The following is a 20,578-nucleotide window of genomic DNA, read 5'->3' on the forward strand; positions in this document are numbered from 1 at the left end:
AATTTATTCATAATATTTTATCTTAAATAATTATAAATATTTAAATAATTTGGTAATAATTTATTTTGGTAATATCTTGGTAATTTCACAATTTTTAAGATAAAATATTATGAATAAATTTAGGAAATAGTATATTTATATATTCCTTAAGTAGTATAATCAATCTAGTTGTTACAAAAAAAAGAAATGTATCTAATGAAATTTAATGGATAAAATTAAATTGTTGAAAATATCTATAAATTCTTTTATCAATATATTATAAAATCCATTACAATATTTAATATTCTTTATATTTATAAAAATATATCCAATTAAAGAAGTATAATATTGTAAATGAATTTTCTCTTTAAATTATGTTGGAAATAATAAAATAAGGAATAATATTTCATGTTCAATTTGGATATATTACTAGAATATTCAAATTTATGTTAAATACGAAGTTATGATTGGCTATTAATTTCACTATAAAGATCATTCTTAAGTTTTATAGTTGTACAATAATTAATTGTAATTTCACACATATTTAATAATTTTATTATGGCATCCTAAATAAAAGGTATTAAATAAAACAGAAAATTTATAATTGAGGAAATAATAATTTAATAAAACTTACTTGTAGATAAGAATAAAAAAATTTTATAAATTTACTTGATTGATCAGGACACCAGAATACAAGCCAATTAGAATTTTCAAATTTATATAAATAAAAAGCTGTTGTTGTTAAAGCTGATGTTAAATCTTTCTGTTTATTTATATATACTGGATATATTTCAACAAATGATGGTATTTGTAAAATCTAAATCAATTATTTAAAAAAAAAAATGAATATATTTTTAATTAATCAACTTTTAATTAAAATAAATTAAAAAAAAAAGAGTATAACTTACAATTTTTAAACAATTTACATCATCATTTAATAAGGATTTAATAGATGTATAAGCATTTGAGGAAAATGTCAAAGTATTTAATTTCAGAATACACTTTTCAAAATTTTCTTTATAGCTTTCATTTTGAGATAGACTGATTGATTCAAAATTGTTTATTGGTTCAAATTTTAATTTTTTTTCAATAATCTTAAGATAATCAATTTCATCCTATAATATTCAATATTTAAATTAATTAAGAAAAAAAAAAAAAGAAAAAAAAGAAACATACAATTGAATTAATGGTAAATTCATCAACTGAAAATGTACCAATAAGTAAACTAAGAATACTTTCTGATACTTCTTTTATAGTAAGGATTTGAATTCTGGAACTATTCTTTGGTATATATTTTAATAGTATACTAATATTAATATTCATAGTAATAAAAATAAAGAAATAATATATTGAATTAAAATGAACTTGTAAATAAATATCATATTTAATAAAAAATAAATAAGAGTTTAATTACTCTTTTTATACTTACCATGTATTTTTATTCATAGAATTATTTACCATCATAAATAATAGTGGAATATTTACTTGATTACAAATTTCATTATTTTTAATAAAAGTGAACATTGATATAGTTAATAATATTGGAGATTTAAGAAGTTTCTGGAAATTTTGTGTGGAGTCTTTAAAACTATTTGGACTGATTTTACTATTTATAATACATTCTGGTATAAAAAAATTCTTTAATAAGCTTGTATCAGATTCATATTGTCTAATATCAATGGAGATTATAAATGGAAACTTTGTTATATATTCACCATTACAAATATTAAATAATTCACTGCTTAAAAGACAGTTACCTATCAAAACGAATTCATCCATTTTGAATCTAAAAAATGTAATAATTAATCTAAAATCAAAAAATAAAATGATTAACGCTATATACTTAGCGCCTAATATTCCTAATTAATATTTTGTTTATTCAGTAGAATATATCTAAGTTATATTCCATCAATATGCCTGAAAAGGCGGTTCTTAATTTCAGTTATTAAAGGATAATGGTTATTAAAACAGTTTGTGAGGCATTGTTCAACCTCTTTTTCAGTATCTAGTTGTTTTTTTTGATTCTAAAAAAATATTAATTCAGTTGATATTTATTCTAATATTATCAGATAAAAAACTGACTTTAAGAAGATCCTCTAGACGATGATAACAAGATTTTTGGCATGCATTAACACTCTCATTTAATGTCCCCATCTCATTATTAATCTTATTTTCAAGTGATTCCGGTATTTTTTGGCAATTCTAAAAAAATTAAGATATCTTATAGTATTATTAAAATAATGTATACATAATTGGACATACTTGAATACATCTTTGAATCGATTCTATTGATATATTTGAATAATCTTTAATCTTTTCTTTATCTTCTATACATGAAGCACAACAATTAAAAGCTTTTTTTTGAATATTGAGAGATTTGACAGCAATCTGGAATATAACAATAATAATACTTTATATTAACAGAATTAAAAAAAAAAAAATAGAACTTACATCATTAAACATCTTTTCCACTTCTCTCTTAAATTTATTGAATTCAGATTCAATTTTATAGACGGAATTTGAAAGAGAAGTATCCATTAATATTATTTAATATAAAAGAGAAACAATATAAGGAAATAACTTTAATAGAACCGCTCTTTAAATTAGTACAATTTAACAATTTTCAAGATAAAGTTTGGTAATCTTTTATTTATATTTTAATAAAAGTAAGATTTACTGTTAAATATAAAATAGATGATAATTATATAGGAATTTTTTTTTTCTTTTTAAGTGTCTAGTATCTTTATTTTTAATGAATGTTTGTAATATAAATATTAAGATGAGTATTTGACCAAACAAGTATGAATCTAAAATTTAACTTAACTAATTTAAATTAATTTCAGGTATTTAGATATTTAGGATATATTTTGTTTTTTTAATTAATATTTAGTCAAATAATTAATTCTATAATTACAATGGTACTTTGGCGGTAAAATAGATCAGATTATAGCGCCAAAAATTTTGTATCAATATAATATTTAAGAAATAATATAAATTTTAATTTCTAAGGAATATGGGAGGATGCAGATTTCTTCATATAGAGTAAAAAAAAGGAAAAACAATGAATATAATATTAATTTTGGCACTTCTGAAAAAGACAATGTAACTATTGAAAATTTAGATGAATATGAAGATGGGACTCAATATGAATCAAGGAATTTCATGGCACCTATACAAAAATACAGAGATAAGTCACAAATTGGAGTAACTACACTTTCGAGACAAATTTGGTGTGAGAAAAGTTTGGAATTATCATTAGAATATGATGTCATAGCATCAAGTAAAGCTATTGATGAAGGCGTGAGGCATCATGAAATATTAGAGTTACAAGATCATGATATTATTGATGTTATTGTTGAAACAAGTACTGAAAAACTTGGATTAGAATTATTAAGTATAGCTAATTTGTTAGAAGCTTTATATGAACGTGGATATGTAAGAGAATTACCAATAATTGGATTTTATAAGGATATTATGTTGCGTGGTATTATTGACTCATTAAAATTAATACATAGGAATAATCTTAAAATGTTAGATTCTTTAAATTTTAATAATTATAATAGTAAAATAATTCAAAATTATGAGGTTTTAATTACAGATACTAAGACACGTAGAAAGCCTTCAACTCCTAGTATACCTCAACAAAAGACAACAGTATTCCAATTAGGATTATATAAATTATTGTTGAATCGTATGAGATTAGCTGGTTTAGAGTGGAAAAGTAAACATAATTGTGATATAAATTTTAGTGAATCTTATAATTTAAATGAATGTTGTGAAGGTTGCAAATTTTTATATAAATTATTTGAATTTAATAAGGTAGATTATATGATACAATTTAATGAGATAAATAAATTAGAGATGTCTAGAAATAAGGAAAATAAATATGAAGATAGTCAGAATAAAAATATAATTGAAGATGATCAGGATAAAAGTACTATATTAATATCTGAGATTTTATCTAATTTTCAAAATCTATTACATATTGGGTTTAAATTAATGAATTTATTAGCTATAATGCCACCTATACATAATAATATGAAGGTTGAATATGATTGTGAGGGTTGTACATTTGCTACAAAGTGGCATACTTGTGAAGAATTAACAATAATGACTGAAGTTGACTATCTTTTAGGATGGTGGTTAGGATTAAGAGATTCGGAACCAGTGTTAAATTCAGAGATGTGGAAATGTAAATATTGTAATGTGTTAGAATATTGTAACTTTAGTCCATTACCTAAAGAAGTTATTCAAGAATGTATTGTACAAGGTAAACAGACAGAACTTGATAATTTATTATTAAAAGATTTAGAAAATGCAGAATTATTTTGAGTAATATTTTAATATTTAGATTATTGATATAGAAAAAAGTAAACATATTAGAGAATTAGTGTGAATCTATTAATAGGTACTGGTATCTAAGAAATTATAGCGGGTTATTGTGTGATGCATTATGAAATTATAAAGGGTGCAAGTTAATTTAAGAAAGAAAAAAAGAGAAAAAAAAAAATCTAAATATAAATATATAAAAAATATAAAACTTAAACTTAAATATATATTACTATAAATATTTTAACTATACAATAATGTCTGGTGAATTAGCAAAACGTTGTTGTAGAATAATTTCTCAAGTAAAAAGTATACTTGACAAACAGACAGAACCACTTTTTGAAGATTATCAAGTTTTTAGAAGTGATTTATTTAAAAAAAATTATATAGAATATATTAAAAATGATAATATAATTGATGACAAACCTATAAAGAATAATTATTTATTAGATAAAGAACCAATTTCGAAAGATTTAAATTTGAAAGATATTGAAGACAGACATTATGAGAAAGAAGTAAATCTTATATGGATTGGAAATAATCAAAAGGAAAATCCTAAAATAAATGAAATATCAAATAATGATATTGAATATATTCATATAGATTCTTATACATCTACTTTTATAAAAGATAAATCTGATATATGTTATATATCTTTACAAAAAAAATTACCTTCAGACTCAATAGTTGGCATAAAGATAGGTCCACATATATGTAAAGCTTCTATTTCAGATAATATAATCGAATTTATAATACCTTTATTATCTATTGGATATCACTATATAGAAATTTTTATTAATGGAGTTAGGATTCCTATTAGAATTGGAGATGATGACATTTCGGATCTAAAAGATAAAATTCCAATTAATATAAAACCAGCTAAATTTATACGTAATAAGAATTTAATTGCAAATAAGGTAACTATTCCTAGTGGAGTTATGGGAAGAGCTCCACTTCCAGAAATAGATATTGATGAAGAAGTAGAAGAACTTGTAAGATCTCATAAACCAAGGATATCAGCTTCTATAATAGCAAAAAAGAGGATATTAAGAAAATATCTTAATAATACATATTCAAAGGTTGTTAATCAACCTAGAAGTGATATTGGTGATTTACGAGGTTTAGATCCTAGTTTTAAAGCTGCAGTATGTAGGGATTTCCGGAGGAAGCTTATAGATAAGACTTTAACTCCAAAATATAATCATGTAAATAATATAATAGAAGATTTCTTATCAAGATTAGATTTTGGAATTTCTAATGCTATAATTCCATTTCATAAAAAGTTAGATTTATGGAATATAAGTGTAAAGGATAAATGTGACGTAATTATAGATCAATATCATCAACAAATATTTAATGAAGCTTCTAATGAGAAATCTGTATATATATTTACTAAGAGAATGAATTCTTTAGAACCCTACAATATTTTTGTATTCTCTTGTATTTCTAATAATCAAATTACATGTACAATTCCAACTTTAAGACGCTTTATTTGTAATGTACAAGAATGTAATGATGGTAGATTATGGACTTATATTGGTGAATGTGTACTTTGCAAAAATAAAATTGCTCAAACAATTGAACAAATATCTTTACCTTGTCCAATTCCTTGTATTATGAAATCTGATATATGTAATAATTTAACAGAAACTGGGATTCAAATTGCATCCAATGTTTATATATATTATGAATCTTGGCCAAACAAACTACTACCTGTTAGTAATGTCCATGATATGTATTGTATAGCTATATGTATAAATTCACATATATTCTATACAACTCGAGGTGTGACTGGACAGGTTTTATCATTTATAATAAGTTGGTTAAAACATGTTCCAACTAAATTTGAGTAGAAAAGACTCTAATTTATGTTTTTTTAATAGAAATACACAATATATAGTCATAAAATTAGTAATTTAATTTTTAGACCTAGTTAAATTGTAGAAATAATTTAGTTATTTCAGAGATAAATCAGTATATTAAAGATAAAAATATTAATATTTAAAAATTATCAATAATTTCTAATCTAATATTTTAGGTGTAAGAGGCACATAACTGACCTGGAACCTTTGTTGTTCCCAATATCAATCCAACAATTAGACCATAAATAGCTAAAGCCTCTCCAAAAATTAAAATAAGGATCATACCAGTCAATAATCTAGGCTGTTGAGCAGCTGCTCTAACACCTGCATCACCTACAATACCAATAGCTAAACCAGCAGCTAAACAACTTAACCCTATTATTAATCCAGCACTCATTTGTGCATAAGCTAAATATGAAGAGTAAAAATTTGGTTCCCCCATTACAAAAAAGATAACTAGAGCTCCAATAAGGCCATAAATACCTAAAATACCTGCCATAACAGCTGGGATAATAGATTTCATGATTAGTTCAGGTCTCATTACACCCATTGATGAAATACCAACTCCAGCCCTTGCTGTGCCATATGCTGCACCCAAGTTAGCAAATACAACACAGCCAGCTATACCCATAAAGCCAAAAAACAAACTGTTTGGATCACAAGTGATCATTTTTGTCCTAATCAACTAATTCCACTAAATAAATAAAAAGAAAATAATCTAGCTTGTTTTGTCTCTTAGGGGTATGAAGGATAGTCAATTGGCGCTATAATAAATGGCGGGTAAATAATTTTAAATCTCGGAATTACCTTGGGGAGTCTCCAAATTTCATTTAAAAAAAAACCAAGAAGATGTTTCTACGATACTATCTAAATGAAAAGAATGAACGTGTATATACTTTGGAGGTATGTTTATTAATCTTAAATTTATCAAACTTTTGAAAACTTATAATACATAACACATTTTACAGACTATAGCTCCTGATGGAACTCCTACACTATCCGCACATCCTGCAAGATTTTCTCCAGATGATATTTATTCAGCACAGAGGATAACATGTAAAAAGCGTTTTGGTTTATTACCAACTCAAAAAGTAGCAAAGCAAATATGAAGATGAGGTATTTGATGATATTATAAGTAATATTAGGAATTAAAGAATAGAAGAGAAAAGAAAAAAAACTAATCTAGGATAGGTCTAAGAATTAAAAATAGATATTAAGCTATAAAATTATTTTAAATTCTTATTAGTATGTTATACATAAATCCTCGCCTCCACTACTTGTAGCTAAAACTAAAGCTACAATTAATCCATATATAGCCAAAGCCTCCGCAAAGATAAGTATAAGAATTGTAGCAACAAAGAGTTTACTTTGTTGAGCAATACCTCTAATACCAGCTTCTCCAGCTAAACCAATTGCAAAACCACTGGCTACACAACTACAACCTGCAATTATCCCTGCAGCCAAGTGGCAGAATCCTTGATAAGAAGAATATGGTTGAGTAATACGGGCAGAGATAATAATACCTACAATTAAACCATATACACCCAAAATACCTGCCATAATTGCTGGAATAATTGATCTCATCACTAAATCTGGTCTCATCACACCACATGATGCTATTGCTAAACCTGCCTTAGCAGTTCCATATGCAGCTCCTAAATTAGAGAATGAAGTAGCTATGGTAGTACCTAATAGACCAAATAGGGTACTAGTTGGTGAACATATAGGGGCCATTTTAACCTGAAGTTAGTTTTTACTAAAAATAAGTTTAAATAATGTCCAAGTTATTAAGAGCGTGTAAAGCGCCTAGAGACACTAATTTCTGTTACATTATATATTTAGAATTCAAGATTCTCTATAGGAGAAAAAGAGATATAGAGGGGGTTAAGTGAACTTATTTATTGTTTTTTGAAATATCTATACCTTTGAGGATTATAAAAGTAGTATATACACAAAATTATACATATTAGTAAATTTATGAATTGCAATTATCTTAATTATTGATACCGTATATTTCTTAGATCATTTATATTCAATAACCTGTTTATTTTGGTGATTGTAGAAAGTAAATTGGGAACTTAAGTATTATCTTTACTACTCTACTTTGTCATCTCTGCAGCATATAAAGAGTTATCTTCATTCCATGGATCTTCAGTAATTACTCTCTTCAAACTACAAAATTATATAACAAGAAGTATTAAATAATAACTATTAATATAATTCAATACTTACCTTCTTTTGTGACTTTTTGTTTTTTTATGATTTTCTAATGAATTATTGTCAATAAAGTAACGAGCACAGCTAATACAGTAGTATTGTCCTGTAAAAAAGTACAGATGAAATTTAAAACCATTATTTAAGGACTAAGTGAAATACAACATACCTTTTCCTGGTAAATCGGTATCTATTAGTAGGTCCACTCCTTTTATAAAATCTGATTTCACTATGGAATTTTCAAAATTTATACTTCCAATAATATAAAAAATCCCTAAATTTTAACTAAACTAACCTATATCAAAATCTTTTGTCCTTCTTTTAGTTTTTACAACCTTTCTGATAGCTCTATTTTTTGCTTTCCCCCTTGACTTCGATTTTTTTTGTCCCAAACCCATTTTTAATTATAGTAAGAGGTGACAATTTCGAAATAATACTCTAAATTAGCGCTGGCGCGTTCATTTTGGTTTAGTTTTTTCTTTTAGAGGATAGAATCTATGGGTTTATTTGTTAGTTAAGTTTTACTAAAGGCATTGCAGAGTGTGAGAAAGAATAATTAGATTAAATATTTTAATCTGAATGGATTGTGAAAAATAGGTTCATTTCGATTTTTAAGTAATTAATATAATCAGACTATTAGAATAAACTTTGAGCTGTATTGGGATTTCTATTATACTTTAGAATCCAAATATTTTGAATATAGAACTATGAGAATGAACTAAATTATCAAATTTGGCTATTTATCTTGATAAAGTTAATATTAAGGGTTTAAAATAAATTTGAAGACATTGATAATATACTTATAACTTCAGGAATGTTTGTATCAAATTTTTTTTTAACTTTAACTACAATTTTTGTAATATCTATATTCTTTATATTTAATTATATAAGAAGAGTAATGCAATCTTTAGGTATATCATTCTCATGTAGTATTGGAAGTCCTTTGCACTTATGTAATTTCAACTTAATTATTCATCATAACCTCCTTCATGGACTAAAAGTAAGTAGATTGGAAATTAATATATCCCAAATAACTTTTAAGATAATATCATGGCGTCTATTGATATTTCTAAGAGATATAGATTGCATAATTTACTCAGTAATTTCAAAACCCAAGAACTCTATTTCAATCAATATAATGAGTTCCCACACATCTGAAACAGAATTTGAATTGAAAACTTTAAAAACAGAATCATATGATGAAACAGGACAATTTCTTTCTACATATAAGCCTGTATCTCCTTTGAATTTAACTGATGAAACAGTTACTATTTCTAGTGGTGGTACACTTCGTAGATTATCTCTTATTGCCATGGTACAAGTGGTTTCAAGAGTTATTAATATTAAAATACAAAATATGAATACATGTCATTACTTTTCTGAATGTATATGTAATAATATTAATAACTTTAAAGAGGGGAGATGTGAAATTTGTAAAAAGGATATTAATTTTGGGATTTCAATAAAGAGTAATATAAATGTGATTAATGTATACCCAAAAGCATATTTAGGGGGGATAATTGTAAATTTAAATACTTTGAATGTAACTATAAATATAGATCCAATATTAGAGACTTCAACATATAATAGATGTTCAATAAACTCCAATTCTACTCTTGTAAATTACTTTTTAATACAATCTAACAAGGATAAACCTAAAGGCAATTTATTCCCACCAATAATTAAAATACCTTTGAAATCAGAATTTTTGTTTAAATTTATGCATTCTATGTCAGGATCAGATATTCATGTTTGTACAATGACTTTTGCTAATTTTCAATCTGAGGAATCTCAAATTTGTTTAGTATTGGACATCCTTTGTGAGCTTGTAAAGATTCAGAACTACATATGTGAGAGTAATTTATCAAGTAACATTAAATTTGATGTAAGAAATTTAAATAATAAGACAAATGATGATATTTTAGATACGAATACAGAAACATCCTTAATCTTGCAATATAGAGTAAATAAACAGAAAATTATTATGTGTGATATGTCGAGAACTAGCTGTGGAAGTGAGTTACTTTTGGATAAACTAGAACTAGTGGTTAAATTAGAGAATAATAGACGTAAATCCCAATATTGTAAACTACAGACTCATTGTAACACTATTATAGCAAATTCACTTATAGCAAGATATATTTGCAATGAGTCTGTAATTTTAGAAAATATTAAAGAATATTTGGTAGAAGATGACAAAACATTGCAAGATTACAAGATTCATTTCTTTCGTATATTATATGCTAAGAATTTATCATCTGTTATAGATATTAATAGGTATCCATATTGCTGTTCAATATATAATACTGTCGAAAAGTTATGGGGTATATGGAGGGAAAATGGCTTTTATCAGAGTTTGAATTTGTTTCTATTGTTTGTAAGATTCAGAAAGTACTTATCAATATTAAGCAAACAAGAAATTAACTTAAAAACTAATGATTTAAGTTTTAGTAATGAAGATTATAATTTGAATGAGAGAAAATATTTGAAGATGGAATTAGATTCGGGAAAATCAAGTTTAATAAATTCCATGGCAACTAGAGAATTTCCAGTAAATTCTCCAGAAGATTTAGAAAATATAAGGAAGAATAGCAGTGTTACATTTCATCTAGAAATTGCCCAGATTGCTATTCAGACTATCGACATATTATCATTAAATGAGTTAATTCCAAAAAATAAAAAGTGTAAGCAATGTTATGAAGAATTATTTGGACCAGCTATTACAACTTGTTGGGATGAAGATTTAATTAATAAGTTTGATGATAATGAAAAAGATAATGCAGAAGTAGAATCTAAAGATTCATTTAAATATATTATTGCATATGGAAGGAGCCTTCAAATAAATAACTCATCATTTACTCGATGTATTTCAATTAATGTAAAAAATATATTATATTATTCTGCTAAAACTTTTCGTGATGCAGAGAGTTTGAGTTTTAAATTACTCACTTTAAAACAATTGAATATCTGGCAATATGGTGGTTTTGAGTCAAGGATTATGAATTTAGGAATTGAAAAGAAATTTCAATTTGAAGAGAAAACAGAAATAAGTGATATTTATAATTATTCAGTTATAAAAATGAAGTCAATGACAATAAATTATCCATGGAATACACATACTATAGGGTTCAAAGTAGTTGAAACTACTGGTGAACTATCACCTTTATTATTACCATTCCTGATGCATATTACTTTATGCTTTTCAATTGATTATGTAGCTTATAAACAAAGTACAGTTCTTCTTACTTATTATTATAATAAAATTTATCCGGAAATACCACTTTTTCAAAATAAAGTTTCTAAACAAGATCTTCTTGAAACACTGGAAAGTCTTTTTATAAACAAAACAAGTGATCAAATTGCACTAAATAAGATAGTAAATTGGAAATTAAATCTTAATTTAGCTCCTTCTTCTGGTAAAAGGACAACTTGGATATTTCTAATGGAGAATATTACAATTCGTATTTGCCCTGAACTAACTTTTAATGCAAACTACTTGAGCTTTAAAAGAGGTAATGAATTTGGGAATTTTGACATAAATATACAAAATTCAAGACTTAAATATCAATATATCAATTTTTGTCTACCGATTGCAGAGGCTTCAAAAATTCACCTAAGGTTAGATATACCTTATAAAGGAAGATTTGCATATATACCTGCTTGCTTAGTACGTCAATTGCGTCGTTTATTAAATTTATCTGATAATGGTGATATTTTTCTTGCAGCAATTTTTGGTGATGGTAATAATCTTAAAGAGAGATTTGATAGGATTTCAAGTGGAGTTATATACTTTAAACCTAAAAGGTTCTTAATAGAAATTGAAGATACTAATTTAAACCCAATTATAAACCTGATTGATATTGAGAAATGGCCTAAGATGAATTTCCAAATTTTTCATCGTTTAAATGTCCTTTATAATCAACTCTTTTATCCGGCACCACTTTTAAGACTTTACAGGATTCTTTCAAATCGTAAAGAATTCTCTCCTTTATACTCTTGTGTTAGCTTCTTTGAAATTAATATTACAAATTTCAAATTGATTTTATTTATATGCCCAATAAGGGATATAAGTTTAGATATTCCTCCCAATCAAGACTACCAATATAAAACCTTACAAAATTTAAAATCTTGTAATTACTATTCTTGGGATGATTTGAATATTCAAAAATATAATTTTGGTATATTCAAAGATAAAATTGTATACAAACTTGGGGAATCAAACAATTACAATAATATCCAAAAAGATGATATTATGTCATTTATTTACTGCCCAATTTTAAAGATAAGTTCAAACCAATTAAAAATCAAAATAAATGTACATCCTACTGATAAAACTTCGAAATGTAATCAGGTTGAATGTTTTGATCTTATACATGCTCTTATAAACAAATCAAATAAGGAATTTGTAAAGTTAAAACAAAAAGTACCAGTATATATTCAATCTCAAATACTAGATCTTGGTATTCAAGTATATAAGCCTATGGTATTTCATAGAAGTAACAGTATGAGTACTTGCTTACTTTCTATTCAAATTCCACACCACTTAGTAGTAGATATTAAAAGTACGAAGTTTTGTTCATGTTCACCTTTGGAATCTAAGAAGTCAAAATATAATAGATATTGCAACTTTAACTCAAAGTCATTTGGTGATAAGAAAATAAAATCAATTGGATCTGAATATACAGTAGAAAATGATTTAATAGTTCAAAGAAACTGTTTTAAGCGACTTAATATTTCTATACTTTGCAAGTCTAGGATAAATCTGACATTATCTTCTACTAATCCAACTAGTATATTGGCTAGTTACTTATCAAGATTAATATTTATTACTGATAGTGATTATAAGGTTCCATATTTAATTTCTCGTCAAAATAAAAATTCCCAGTATACTAAAGGGTTTAGTAATTCTGCATGCAATGATGGATGTACCAGTAATAGTGTAACTGTAGAGACAAAAGTTCACTTAAGTTTATGTGATTGTGCATCGTTAATTATTTTACCGAATTCTGATTTATATTATATAAAGAGAATGGAACCTGCTATTTGTTTAACTATACCAGACTTGAGATGTTCCTTTAAATATAGTTCAATTAGAAATATAAATGAGAAAATACAAGTTTCAAAATATAAAAGTGAAGTTTTGAATGATTTTAATAATAATGAACTTATTGAATTTAATTTGCAATTTGTTGAAGGAGTATTTATATCTATAGTCTCTAACTTGTATAATTCATTAACTGTGGAATATAAACATATGAATAAAAATATTTTAATGGATATTTCAGGGTTATCAGTGATTGGAAGTATTACTAACAGGGATAAACTTGAATTTAATATCAACATATATAGTATTGATTACCCATGTTTGCTATATGATTATAGGATTCCAGAATTATTATACAATAATGGTGACATTTGTGACTGTAACTATGAAAACATACAAAATTTTGGTTATGCAAAGCAATTTCCAGATGAGAATATCAGGATTAATATTAGAAGAGAATGGTACAAACATAATGCTCCACTACTTTTCAATTTTGATAATGAGGGATTTTATAAATTATTTGGAATAATTGATATGTTTTTAAATTGTTCCCAACAAAAAGATAGAATATCCTCTTGTATTAAATGTAGCAAGTTATATTATATTAATAATGTAAACACTCCAATTAATTTAAGACCTGTTAAAGATACAGATTCATATGATAGAACATTATTTTGGGATTTCTCATTATCTTCTATAAAGAATTTGTATATTAAATTTTCAGTTAATAACGCTTATACAAGATTAGGAATATTTTGTTTAATTATAAATCGTATAAACTTTAACTGGATATATAGTACTCAAGATATTGAAACTACAAATAAAGAAGGAAATTCAACAAATACAAAATACACAGATCATAAATCAATTGAAATTAAAGAATTACTTTTAGCTGCTGATGCAAATCCATACAAATTATCAAGTAAAGATACAAAAACTATCAATACATTGAATAGGACTAGTAAGATTCATCCATTTATAGAAGATATGATGTATGGGATTAAGGGAGAGTGTGGAGATCTGAATAGGACTTCTAAATGGGATTCTATTATAAATATTACAATATTACTACGTGTTTCTAATATACTGATTGAGAGCCAGCAATACTGCAAATTGGCTATTTCAATTTGTTCCTCCAGAATACCTATTTGTAATAGCAATATTTTATACTTATACTTTATGAGTGAATTTGTTTCTCTAGTACTTGATTTAGCAACAAAATCATCAATGGGAAAAGAAACTTCTCCAAGAGCTGACTTTTTATACCAAATAAAACAATGGAAGATTCTAATTCAATTAGATGATGTAAGAATAAACTTTTATAGCTTACCTACTATTCAAAACAACCAGTTTTCTACTAGATTATCCAACACTTCAGTTTTCCCGAATCCAGCTAAACCCAATGAAATTAATAGATCATTGTTGAGTATAGTAGAAGATATAATTTTTGCAAATCCATGGCTAAATACGATTGCAATATATGATATAGAAGAACTTAATCAATTAAACAGTAATATTATTCAAATTTATGATAATGAAGAGAGTATTTGTGCTGATTGTATTGATAATTATAACAAAATGCTAATTACATCTTCTAAAATTGATTTACTTTCTTTAAATCTTATGAAACTTTCATTAGATAATGTAATTGGTTGGGTGATAGAAGCTGATAAGAAGAGATTTTGCAATATTAGGACTTATGAAAAAATAGATAGAATTATATACAAATTAAGGAATATTTCAAGTTTAAATATTATAAGTGTACCATTTTCATTCATTCTATCGTGTGATCTTGTTAATTCATTTGATATATTAGACAACTCTGCAAAATGTCTTGATATTATATCTTCCTATGACAAATCATCATCTATATATTCACATGATACATTTGTAATATATCAAGTTTTATGTACCATTCCTTCAATAAATTTGGAATGTAAAACAGAAAGTGAAAGTTTAGATACAAACAGCATATCTATAAAATTAACTGGAAAATTATGGCCAATTAGTCTTTACACATTAACTCCTGGCTTCAACCATCTACAATGGATATCACCACCAAGTAAATATGGAAAAATAAATGACACAAATAATTTTAATTCAATAATTCACTTTGCTGAATCAGCACCAGTTTACATGAGTACTAAACTTTATTATCCACTTGCAGGTACCACTACTATTCGGTGTTATATGGAAAACTTGCAATTTTTTGGTGATTCCTCTATTTTACTAACAATTAGTGAAATATTATCTAGTATCACAAATTTCGGTGAATATAAGAAGGTCAAGGATATTAAGTCAATTTCAAAAATGAGCAACCTTAATCCATATTTAGACCATCAATTAAACACAACACCATATAATTTGGATCTATTACCAAATTTTAGAAGAAAACTAAGTACTAAAATATCTTTGCGAAGTCTTTTAACAATATATACAGTTTATTACAAATGTTTTCCATTGCTTGCATCTATTTTATCTAACTCAAGTATGTCAAGAAAAGATAAGATTGAAGTCATTTTATCAAGAATATGTTCAAATTCATATGCTATAGATGAAAACTTATTTGAATTAAACAATTTATCAAGTTTGCAATCTCGTATTTCTAGTATAAATTCAAAAAATCTTGAAAGTGTATTAAGAGAAGAAATTGATACATTTATATTTAAGAACCCTTTATATTATTCAATAATTGATAATTTGAGTGTTAATGGTGTAAATAGCAACATTAACAATTTAAATACACAAGAAAATACTACAAAAAGTGAGGATTGTACAGTTTGTGGGGGATTATTGAATAATAATTACAAGGATGTTGATACAAGCTCTATTTTAACTGATGTATTAAATAATAATATCTATAGTGAATACTCAAATTTTAAAGTGCCAAATCAAATACGTTTAGAATTTGGGATTGGAGAATTTAAAGCTGAATTACTTAATAGTAAAGGCATAGTTTTTTCTAAATTGACAGCTACTGAATTAAATGCTGTAATTGCTTCAAATTCTTCACCATCAAATTCAGCAGTTATAGAATTTGATATTTCATCTTTTTTACTAGAAGCAAACAAAGACTTTTTCTCAGAATATAAGAATGATCCAACTTCCAGGGATATCAAAACATCAAATACATTAGGCACTAATAAAGTAGATCTCATTGATAATATAAATAAAGCAAATGAATATTCAATGAAAGATACAGGTGAACACCCAATGACTTTCGTTTCTGTTGTTACTCCACTAAATATTGAAGGTCATACCTCTTTTGGTCAAAGTTATCTATTATCAATAAGAGCATGTGCAAGGAAAATAACTCTATGGGGTGCTACAAATATTAATATAATGGAAAGTATTATTGCTAAAGTAAATCCTATTAAAGTTAATATTACTCAGAATCTAGTCGTAGCGTATTATGATTTTTTCTTCCCTTCAAATAAAATTGATAAGTTATATGATTCACTTATATATATACGCGACTTAAAGTCTTCTGAAACGATTGCTTCAAATATTGTACCCAATAGTGGTGAAACAACTCCTTTATCATCATCATCTAATACAGCAAACATTCCTGAGTTAACAATTAATAATCATATTAATAACATCACACCTTTCTGTTCAGTTGAACCTAATAATTCTTTTGTATTAAATAATGCAGTTGATATTACTTTCAGTAATAGTGGTCAGTCTCTCCCAAAAAATATATTATACTTTCATTATATGAGAATATCTTCAATTCTTGTAGAAATTACTTATCGTGGAGCAGTAACACTAAATGAAGTTCTTTTAGAACTTGGATCATTTACACAGCGTGGGAAAGCTCGATCTTTCAAACAAATGGTGGATAAATATATGTCTCATTTGAGGAGACAAGCTACTCGTCCAGTTATATCATATACTTTCAAACAACTGAGACATTCACTTTTACCCAAACAATTTAAATCTTTAAGAAGGAATAATAATAGAAATACTAATTTTAAGCATTCAACATCTGGTATCACAAAACCCCACTTGGAAGATCTAAAATTTCGCCTATTATTTGGACCTAGAAATTAACATACAATTTTTATCTAAAGTAGAGGTGTGGTTGAAATTTATTTTTAATTGATGAAAGCTTATATATCCTAAATAGTTTCGATTTTTTTTATGAAAATATTTTTTCATATTTTTACTAAAAGTTCTTAATGATTAATCACATAACCCGCTGTTACTGTCTCTAAGCGTGATGTATAATATTAAACTTTTTATATTTTTATCAAAATTCTAGACTTTCATAGACTAATGCTGAAATATCTTACTAAAGGCGTAATAGAGGTAATATTGTATCTAATGATATATTAAATTTAATGTGAATCTTTTCTTATATCCAGAATAGCAGTCCAAATGGAATTGCATGGAATACATTAGGAACAACTATTGTTGTAGCATCTAATAACAGTTTATACTATTATAATTTGCCACTCTTCGAAGGTCAACTTAATGAGACTTATTTAAATAATATCCCAAATAATCTTGTACCTTTTTGCACAAATATTTTAGGGTAAGTAACCTACTTTGAAAAGTTAAATTATTATAAAGATATATAAACTATATACTTAAACTTTCACTTTATATCTTATAATTATAATTTTTACTGTTTTGTTATATTAGTAGTAATATTATTAGCCTAACAACAGAGAGATACTGTCATGATATTGATGAAACATCCTATTTAGGGAAGAATCCAGATGGAATGATAGCCTTAAGTAGAAGAGATTATCCAGTTACTACTTTTAATTTTCAAGGAATCCAGAAGTTTAATATTAGTTTAAGAAATCAAAATAATGATCTAGATGTCATTTATTGTATAGACTGGATCACAAGCAGTATTAACTCATCAAATATGTATTGTGGTGGTAAGAATGTTATATACTGCTATAATATAAATAAAGATATATATTATGTAAGTTTAATCATGGAGATATTGGATTACAAGTTATTTTAAAAGTTTTATGTAAATTTTATTATTATTTATATAGAGATTCTGTTTATCTAAAAGATCTGATAAGGCTAAGTTGAAACAAAAAGGACTTGTATCAGCTGTAACAATGAAAACTACAGGTATTGGGTCAAATTCTGTTATTGCAAGTGGCACTTTCTCAAGTTCTATTTGGCTTCATGATTTAAATGATGACTCTAGCAATATACAATTACTTGATAATAATAATCAACATTTTAAAAAAATGGGTGGTATAACTAAACTAGAATGGATTAAAACACATAATAACGTGGATTTTTATATTTTATCAAGCCATCGTAATGATAAATATCTTAGAATTTGGGATGTTCGTAATCCAAATAAAGTTCTACATTATTTGGAACGCCCATCAAGCACTAGTCAACGTTATGGGTTTGATATGAATTTAGATATTGGAAATTCAATTAATATTATAGCTGGTGATTCTCAAGGTTTCTTATCGTTATATAATATAGAGATCAATAATATTGAGATATATTCAAGTTTAAATATAAATCAAAATCAAAACTATAAAGATACTTTAATTACAAATAATTTCCAACTTAATCACAAAGTAAGAAATATCCAAAAATATCCAAATATTAAATTACTTATTAAGCAACAAATTGACACTACTTCAGTACCATTTGTTCTTGTAAAACATAAAAAACTTATTTGTACTTTATCTGGTGAAAGACTAAATAGTATAGATAATCTGGAGGAAACAAGTACAAATATCAACTGTAATACTAAAATTCAACTATGGTATATCTGTTAGTTAAACTTCAAGTACGAAATTATATTAAATATTATTTATACTTTATTTTAATTGTTAACTCCATAAAATCAGCCATTTATTATACAATAGATCACTAAATTCTGTTATTTTAAGTTTATTCTTTTATACTATTATATTTCATACTATCATTATAATATTTAGAATATCTAACGTTTATTCTTCCTTTGAGTCATACCTGAACTTCTTAACTTCGCATTCTTTGCTTCTTCCAAAGAGCACTCTTTAAGAAGTTCTTTAGCTTTCTCGCTTGCTCTTTGATCATCAACTAATTCCTGTTCTTTGGCTTTTTTTAATATCATCTCCTTCTCTTTAATCTGTCTCTCTCTCAATATCTTAATTTCCTCTTGTTTCCTTCTTATTTCATTAAGCTTCCTTGCTTCCATATATATTGCCTCACCCCAATTTTCCTGTATAAAATTCGCCTCCTCTCTAATAAATTGAACTATATCTTTTAATTCTTCCATTGTGTTTTCTATATAACTCCATTGAGCTGGAGACAATAAAAGCTTCTTATATAGTTGCATATGGCCAATGTATTCATTGTATATTCTACCATAACTTTCTTGTATTCTCATAGCACTTCTTAGTAATGATTTCTTCATCTCTATCACTAGTTCAGGAGATGCAGCTCTTAAACGTAATTGAAATTCTTCTATAGAACATTCCATAGGTGCAACTTCTTCACGGTATTGACAATATAACCTTAAGTCTTTTTTTGGAAAGCATAATTTTCCGGAAGCAGTGAAAGCATCTCTTAAAAAAGCATCCTGTATAGGAGATGTCCCCACAGCCCTATATGAATAGTATATTATAATACTTAGTAATATAAAAACAACTGAAACTACTAGTAACCACCACATTAACAAAAATATTATGCAACTCCTTGCATAGAACTTTTAGAGTTCTTGTAGGCGCTTAATAATAATTTTTTTAGTGACTCCCCCATATTGTACAATATTATTACTTAATAGAATAAAAATTAGACTTCACGAACATTGAAGGTAAATAAAACTTTAAAGAGGCGCCATAGGTGTAGTATATCAAGAATCCTATAATTTACATCACTACTTGTAATTATAGTACTAATACCAATACTCTCTACCTATCTAGAATGATACATTGCCTATATTATTTAAAATATTTGAATTATTTAGGGGAAATATCCAGTATATCAGGTTATAATGTAGTGAATTATTACTAAAACAATCTGAATTAAAATATAAATTTGTTTACCCGCCCAAATACTGATAATAACTCATCTCACACTTAGCACCGACTCAGTTAGAATATTTACAATCTGATGTCCTAAATATTGTCTATACATATTAACACTTAATAGTGTGTTCTGTTATATTTCT

General features: G+C 25.9%; 11 protein-coding genes across 11 annotated transcripts; 5 read left to right on the top strand and 6 right to left on the bottom strand.

Annotated features, from left to right (window-relative positions):
* Positions 1 to 440: 440 nt before the first annotated feature.
* On the bottom strand, positions 441 to 1,758 carry cand_003870 (uncharacterized protein; the record flags this gene model as incomplete). Its single annotated transcript, XM_067210631.1, has 5 exons — positions 441 to 545; positions 614 to 796; positions 888 to 1,094; positions 1,156 to 1,285; positions 1,409 to 1,758. 5 exons carry the CDS (start codon positions 1,756 to 1,758, stop codon positions 441 to 443), a joined length of 975 nt encoding a protein of 324 aa, XP_067067391.1.
* Positions 1,759 to 1,877: 119 nt separating this feature from the next.
* cand_003880 (uncharacterized protein) lies at positions 1,878 to 2,517 on the bottom strand (the record flags this gene model as incomplete). The annotated part of the gene is made up of 4 exons (XM_067210632.1): positions 1,878 to 2,003; positions 2,062 to 2,181; positions 2,242 to 2,367; positions 2,431 to 2,517. The coding sequence occupies 4 exons, from the start codon at positions 2,515 to 2,517 to the stop codon at positions 1,878 to 1,880; spliced, it is 459 nt and encodes a 152-aa protein (XP_067067392.1).
* Positions 2,518 to 3,000: 483 nt separating this feature from the next.
* On the top strand, positions 3,001 to 4,311 carry cand_003890 (uncharacterized protein; the record flags this gene model as incomplete). Its single annotated transcript, XM_067210633.1, has 1 exon — positions 3,001 to 4,311. The coding sequence occupies one exon, from the start codon at positions 3,001 to 3,003 to the stop codon at positions 4,309 to 4,311; it is 1,311 nt and encodes a 436-aa protein (XP_067067393.1).
* A 254-nt stretch (positions 4,312 to 4,565) lies between these two features.
* On the top strand, positions 4,566 to 6,161 carry cand_003900 (uncharacterized protein; the record flags this gene model as incomplete). The annotated part of the gene is made up of 1 exon (XM_067210634.1): positions 4,566 to 6,161. One exon carries the CDS (start codon positions 4,566 to 4,568, stop codon positions 6,159 to 6,161), a length of 1,596 nt encoding a protein of 531 aa, XP_067067394.1.
* Positions 6,162 to 6,342: 181 nt separating this feature from the next.
* On the bottom strand, positions 6,343 to 6,840 carry cand_003910 (vacuolar ATP synthase C subunit; the record flags this gene model as incomplete). The annotated part of the gene is made up of 1 exon (XM_067210635.1): positions 6,343 to 6,840. The coding sequence occupies one exon, from the start codon at positions 6,838 to 6,840 to the stop codon at positions 6,343 to 6,345; it is 498 nt and encodes a 165-aa protein (XP_067067395.1).
* A 179-nt stretch (positions 6,841 to 7,019) lies between these two features.
* cand_003920 (nucleolar RNA-binding protein NOP10) lies at positions 7,020 to 7,279 on the top strand (the record flags this gene model as incomplete). The annotated part of the gene is made up of 2 exons (XM_067210636.1): positions 7,020 to 7,073; positions 7,139 to 7,279. The coding sequence occupies 2 exons, from the start codon at positions 7,020 to 7,022 to the stop codon at positions 7,277 to 7,279; spliced, it is 195 nt and encodes a 64-aa protein (XP_067067396.1).
* Positions 7,280 to 7,412: 133 nt separating this feature from the next.
* cand_003930 (vacuolar ATP synthase subunit C) lies at positions 7,413 to 7,904 on the bottom strand (the record flags this gene model as incomplete). The annotated part of the gene is made up of 1 exon (XM_067210637.1): positions 7,413 to 7,904. One exon carries the CDS (start codon positions 7,902 to 7,904, stop codon positions 7,413 to 7,415), a length of 492 nt encoding a protein of 163 aa, XP_067067397.1.
* A 365-nt stretch (positions 7,905 to 8,269) lies between these two features.
* cand_003940 (uncharacterized protein) lies at positions 8,270 to 8,782 on the bottom strand (the record flags this gene model as incomplete). The annotated part of the gene is made up of 4 exons (XM_067210638.1): positions 8,270 to 8,342; positions 8,403 to 8,490; positions 8,554 to 8,592; positions 8,680 to 8,782. The coding sequence occupies 4 exons, from the start codon at positions 8,780 to 8,782 to the stop codon at positions 8,270 to 8,272; spliced, it is 303 nt and encodes a 100-aa protein (XP_067067398.1).
* Positions 8,783 to 9,282: 500 nt separating this feature from the next.
* Positions 9,283 to 17,481, top strand: cand_003950 (uncharacterized protein; the record flags this gene model as incomplete). Its single annotated transcript, XM_067210639.1, has 1 exon — positions 9,283 to 17,481. The coding sequence occupies one exon, from the start codon at positions 9,283 to 9,285 to the stop codon at positions 17,479 to 17,481; it is 8,199 nt and encodes a 2,732-aa protein (XP_067067399.1).
* A 225-nt stretch (positions 17,482 to 17,706) lies between these two features.
* On the top strand, positions 17,707 to 19,199 carry cand_003960 (uncharacterized protein; the record flags this gene model as incomplete). Its single annotated transcript, XM_067210640.1, has 4 exons — positions 17,707 to 17,739; positions 17,796 to 17,965; positions 18,076 to 18,367; positions 18,444 to 19,199. 4 exons carry the CDS (start codon positions 17,707 to 17,709, stop codon positions 19,197 to 19,199), a joined length of 1,251 nt encoding a protein of 416 aa, XP_067067400.1.
* Positions 19,200 to 19,366: 167 nt separating this feature from the next.
* On the bottom strand, positions 19,367 to 20,080 carry cand_003970 (uncharacterized protein; the record flags this gene model as incomplete). Its single annotated transcript, XM_067210641.1, has 1 exon — positions 19,367 to 20,080. The coding sequence occupies one exon, from the start codon at positions 20,078 to 20,080 to the stop codon at positions 19,367 to 19,369; it is 714 nt and encodes a 237-aa protein (XP_067067401.1).
* Between the last annotated feature and the right edge of the window lie 498 nt (positions 20,081 to 20,578).

This window comes from Cryptosporidium andersoni (genome assembly GCF_001865355.1).
Source record: "Cryptosporidium andersoni isolate 30847 chromosome Unknown contig_75, whole genome shotgun sequence".
Lineage (NCBI taxonomy): Eukaryota > Apicomplexa > Conoidasida > Eucoccidiorida > Cryptosporidiidae > Cryptosporidium > Cryptosporidium andersoni.